Consider the following 6,000-nt stretch of genomic DNA (forward strand, 5'->3'; position numbering starts at 1 on the left):
TGCGTGTGCGTGTGTGTGTGTGTGCGTGCGTGTGTGTAGTCTACCTGTACTCTGAAGTTCTGGTCAGACTAGCGATGCCAAGGCGAGGTGACCCCAGGGGGCGTGTCTTACTGTCGCTACTACTGCCCGTGCTCAGAGACTCCCGGCTGTCCAAACACATGAAGAACATATTTCATTACATTCAGACCCAGTTCCGAATATAAGGAATAACTTGGAATCATAACAATAAACAACTTTAGGTTGTCAACTTTAGATGAACTAATGCACAGTGTACCTACACATGCACGAAGATGAGATGTATATTTGCTGATGAAGGAAAAGGAGATTCATTGTCTGTCATTTACTGGCATTCAAATTCATTTATAGCTTAAAGGATGGAGATTCAAGCGGTCAGCTAATTATGTGACGGTAGAAGCAGAGTCTGTCAGAGGTTTGTGCAGCAGAATACCGCTTCAGACAATAATATTCCCAGAAACACATAAAGAGCTATAGCCCAGAATGACCATAACAGGTCTGAGGGCACTTTTCGACCAGCAAAGAACCGGTTCGGGTTCTCTCTACCGCCTATGGGATGAACCAGAGGTGAGCTTTTCCACGAGAACCGAATTGGTTCCGAACCGAAAAGTTGGTTCGGAACAGGAACCACAAAATCCTTGGTCCCTTCTCCATTTAACAAGATTGAACATCTTGTTAAATCTGGTGGAAACGCAAGGCGGTTCACGGCCGGTTCACAAGAACGAACCAAGGTTCCAAGAAAGTTGAACGGCACTGGTAATTGAACCAAGGTTCTTTTGGTGGAAAAGGCCCCTGAGTGTTAAAGGGGTCCTTGCAAATAAAACATTTGAGAACCATTAGCATAGTTGGACAGATTGTACATATTATGAAGAAAATCTGGAAAGATGAAATTCAGTCATTGGGTCTTATGATCAAAATAAGAAGATTATAATGGTGAAAAAAAGAAAAGCAAGCCGACCAAGCCTTTGCCACAGACACATTTATCCACGTGCGGACATATTGATGACCCCTGCTCACCTGTCATGGAGGCTGCCACTCCCGGTTCTCTGCAGGGAGCTGGGGGTGGTGTTGCTGCTCCCTGGGACTCTCCTGGTTCCTGACAGTGCGGAGGAACCAGAGCCCTGGGCCAGACTGTGGATCATGGTGTGGGCCAGCTCGGCCTCCTCCACCACCTCCCTGATGTCCTGGAGCTGCTGGTCATTGGTTCTCCTCTCACAGGCAGGGGGAGAGGAGGAGATGGGCAGATCCACTTCACCTCCTCCAGGGGCTGAGGAACCTGAGGAGGTATGGGAAACTCTGACTTTTAACTAAAGATCTTCTCCAGCAGGAATTATTAGTATCCAAAGCCGTTTCCAGGACAGTATGTTGACATGCTAGGATGAATGACTCAAACCAGTCGGAAGGTCATTGATGGCATAAAGATGAGGGGTGGCATAGCTCAGGGGTAGAGAAACCGTCATTAGAGCACAAAGGGTTCACGAAGGGTTCCCAGTTCAAATCCGGGCTCCCCTGAGTTAATGTCGAAGAGTTCTTGAGCAAGACTCTGAACCCCTAGTTGCTCCCGGTGAGCAGGTTGGTGCCTTGCATGGTTTCCTCCGCCATCAGTGTATGAATGTGTGGGTGAATATACTGCACAATCTATGTAATGCGCCTTGGATAAAAGCACTTGGATAAAAGCACTATATAAATGGTTCCAAAAATAAATACATCCCTACAGCAAAGGTCATCCTACCCCCAGACACATTCATTCAGTCATGCATAGAGTGCATGACTGAATGGACTTTGTATATATTCTTGTATGTGTGTTTTGACATGGGACACCTGTGGTAAAGTTCATTACCTTCATGTTCAGAGTCTGCACCTGCTCCAGGAGCAGGAACAGGAGGAGCAGATGACACTGAGGCTGGCTCCTGTTTGACTTCCTGTTTACTGGCAGAAACCTCCTCAAACGGGAACTTGGCGACCTAAACACAGGAGGGACAGATTGATGAAGAAAGAAGAAGGAATTAAGGAAAGAGAGATATAAATAAGTATAGACGGGTGGATGGAGGGATGCAACGTTTTTACATAACAAAAACAATGCAAAGCATAATACTTGTATTCATTTTCATATCTGTAACAACAGAATATATCAAACACAATAGAATATAACAGAGTAGATTAGTTGTATATTAAATAACATTCAGCTGTATTTAGTAGCTGTATTAAATAATGATCTCTCTCTCTCTCTTCACCTCCTCACTGCCGTCAATACAGTCCAGTCTCTCCTGCAGCTCAGCGAAGGTGTTACACTTTAGACACTCTGCTCCCTCTTCAGGGACGGGGGCCAGAGGCTGTCCCAGTAGGGACTGGGTGGACTGGGACAGAGACTGGGACAGAGACTGGGACAAAGACTGGGACAGAGACTGGGACAAAGACTGGGACAGAGACTGGGACAGAGTTCCACAGGGCTGGGTCTGGTTCTCTTCTTGAGGCTGGGCCTGTTTGAGCACAAATTAAGCAATGTTTAGTGCATTGTTCCATAAAAAAAAATTAAGAAAAAAAAGAAAATGTATTTTATTATTTCTTCAATATAAATGAAAATGTGCAAACACCCCACCATTTATATGTGTCCGGATACTTTTTATTATTGATTTGATATTATTGATATTTTATTATTTTCCCTTAAACATTTGTATTTCTACTTCACACATATCGATTAATGAGCATGCATTTGTTCATCAACTCAAAGTGTCCTGAACGACAATACAACATGAACGTATTTATAGTATTGGAATATAATGTCTATGGGTTATACATGTATTTGTAAGCGTTCACACCTGACTGTGACTGTGTGTTTGTTGTAGGAGCAGAGATGGGATGATTGGCACAAACTCCGGGGGCCCCTCGTTGTCCGTCAGCTCCCTGTCTGACACGGCCGTCCCATTGGGACCCACGTAGATCACCGTGTCACATGACTGCTCACTGCTGGAGTATTCGTCGGGGTCACGGCGAAGCAGAGGCACGTCGGAGTCCGTGTCGCCGCGGTGATGGAAAGGTCGCAGGTGAGTGGGGCGACGCATGCGTCCTTCCTCGCAGGAACTCTCCCCGCCTGAGGAGCTGGAGGTGTATTGCTGAGGAGAGACGAAGGAAGGAAGGAGGCAAGGAGTTGGGAAAGAAGGTTGGGGAAACAGGGAAGGAAAGTAGCACTGAAGAGGTATGCGCAAATACATTCACACCAGTGAAAGAATGACATATTCCTTTTTAACGTATCAGGTTGTTAACAGTTTATAAAGCAACAGTGCTTTTTTACCCTTTTTTCTTCCCAATTTAGTAAACTAGAAGCTGCGTCTATCGGCAACCTGGCCAACTCGGAACAATGTAAATAGGGAATGAATGCCCCGCCCTTTAATGCAAACCCCATTATACCTGTTTTCATAGGACCCGTTTTGACCATCTGTCTGCCTGTGTCCATTTATGCCCATATATGGAGATATCTGTATCTGTCTGTCTGTCGGCATCCATTTTATGTCCATATATGGAGATCACTGCAGTTATAGTTCTGGGTCCATTTTATGCCCATATATACCCATACATGGAGATATCTGTCTATCTGCGTCCATTTTATGCCCATATATGGAGATCTGTGTATCTGTCTGTCTGTGTCCCTTTTATGCCCGTATATGGAGATCTTTGTGATTCTGCGTCCATTGTATGCCCATATATGCCATATATGGAGATATCTGTTTATCTGCGTCCATTTTATGCCCATATATGAGATCTCTGTCGCTTTTTCAAACAGATGGTCAAAACGGGTCCTATGACAACAGGTATAATGGGGTTTGCATTAAAGGGGGAACCGGCACTGTGTCTGCAACAACAGTCGGAGGCACAGACAGATACAGAGATCTCCATAATGGGAATAAAGGGACACAGACAAACAGATGGAGGAGGAGACAAACTTAATGCAAACCCCATTATACCTGTTGTCATAGGACCCGTTTTCACCATCTGTTTGCCTGTGTCCATTTATGCCCATATATGGAGATATCTGTATCTGTCTGTCTGCGTCCACTTTATGCCCATATATGGAGATCTTTGACCATCTGTTTGCCTGTGTCCATTTATGCCCATATTTGGAGATATCTGTATCTGTCTGTCTGCATCCATTTTATGCCCATATATGGAGATCTATGCAGACACAGTGCCAGTTCCGGAAAATCCTGATGTCAGACATCAGAATCCGAACCTTTCGTGCTGGTTCCAGAAAATCGTGTATCGGGTCGGGTCGAGGCCGAGCACTGCACTACCTGCTGCGGTGGGGAACGCGCGTGCCGAATTTGAAATAGGGAATGAATGCCCCACCCTTTAATGCAAACCCCATGAATGCCCCACCCTTTAATGTAAACCCCAATATACCTGTTGTCATAGGACCCGTTTTGACCATCTGTTTGTCTTTGTCCACTTATGCCCATAAATGAAGATATCTGCACACACAGTACCGATTGCGGAAAACTCTGATGTCAGACATCAGCTCCGCATACGGGCATTCATTTTATTCCCATATATGGAGAATGCGCGTGCCGGTGGGACGAACGGTTCTCGAGATACACGGATTACATACATACATACACACTCACAGAGATTTTTTGTTGACTCATGTGGCGTACGTGATCTCAGAGCCTTTTATGATGTGATCTCACAATGAGTCAGCCGATTTCCTCCGGAACAGCCTGATGTCAACAATCAACCCGCATAAGGAGATTCCGAACGTTTCGCGCCCGTTAGGGTAAACCGCGCGTCGGGTCGGGTCGAGGCCCGGCACTGCACTCCGTGCCGCGGCGGGAAACGCGCGTGCCGAATCTGAAGCCGGTGGGACGAACGGTTCTCGAGATACGCGGATTACAGACAGACACGCAGACACGCACGCACGCAGAGACTTCTCGCATTTATAGATAGATTATTCCCTCCCCACACACATTTCTGTATTGTCAGTCACTGCTGTTGTATCCTACTGGCTCACCTGTCAGTGAGGAGCCCCCACCGGGAGGACATAGAGCGTCTTACTCCTCCCGCCCAACACTCCCTGCTGACAGGCCCCGCCCCAGCCCGTAGGAGTACGTACAGTACGTGCAGTGACAGATATCACCCTCCCCGCCCGACTTCCCTCCCCTGAACACGGCCAATTGTGTTCGTATAAACACCTGATGGTTCCCCAGACTCTGTGGTGGTGGTGAGCAGCAACAGCGAGCTTACCACACTGACTTTAGTCTTCTTCTTCTTCATGCGGAGGAGGCGTGAGGCCATCTGGATGGTGGACATTGTCTCAGAGAAGTCTCTGGCCGAGGGGGAGATGTGAGCGATCATGGTGGTCCTGCAGTTCATGTTCCCCAGTGACTCCCTCAGCAGCATGGTCAGCTTGCTCTCTCTGAGAAGAGAACACACGGGATGCACAGCAGCATGCTGTTAGCGGAAACCACTGCAATATGAGGCTGCTTAGATCAGAGGTGAGCAGTTTATCTGTGGATATATCAGGCCTAGAATTATTGAATGCTTAAACCAGTGAAAAATAGCAGATATACAAGCTTGTAGATCTGCTATTTTTGAAAAAAAAGTCATGAAAATGTGCAAATCTTTGAATATATGTATTTTTCAAAGCGAATGGTTGTAACTAAAATTTTACTTCTGGATGGTCCCTGGAACTAAATATTTTGAGATGGGGGTCCGTGGCCAAATACATATAATTTTGGGGGTCCTTCACATGAAAAGGTTTGAGAACCACTAGTAGTCTCTCAAGAACAGACTAACTGAGCTCCAGTTAAGTGAGCTCCAGTTAAGTGAAAAGGACCTTTTCTTTGACGATGGCCGGCCAGATTGCTGACATATAGAAACATAGGTTTTTCAAAAACCTTAGAAGGATTCAAAAGACATTCAAATTTTCACGATTTTTAAAAAATAGCAGATCTACAAGCTCGATGTGAGCATGTATATCTGCTATTTTTCTAT

General features: G+C 45.9%; 1 protein-coding gene across 1 annotated transcript in view; it reads right to left on the reverse strand.

The window, feature by feature from the left end:
• Positions 1–6,000, reverse strand: part of kif26ba (kinesin family member 26Ba) — a gene marked incomplete at both ends in the record, with an annotated part of 135,254 nt that overhangs the window by 18,551 nt on the left and 110,703 nt on the right. The window contains 6 exon segments of the mRNA XM_080730049.1: positions 45–146; positions 1,033–1,291; positions 1,856–1,979; positions 2,250–2,444; positions 2,835–3,128; positions 5,251–5,422. Of these exon segments, the coding sequence (XP_080586175.1) occupies positions 45–146; positions 1,033–1,291; positions 1,856–1,979; positions 2,250–2,444; positions 2,835–3,128; positions 5,251–5,422 (1,146 nt within the window).

This window comes from Nannobrachium achirus (genome assembly GCF_963921795.1).
Source record: "Nannobrachium achirus genome assembly, chromosome: 7".
Classification (NCBI taxonomy): Eukaryota; Metazoa; Chordata; class Actinopteri; order Myctophiformes; family Myctophidae; genus Nannobrachium; species Nannobrachium achirus.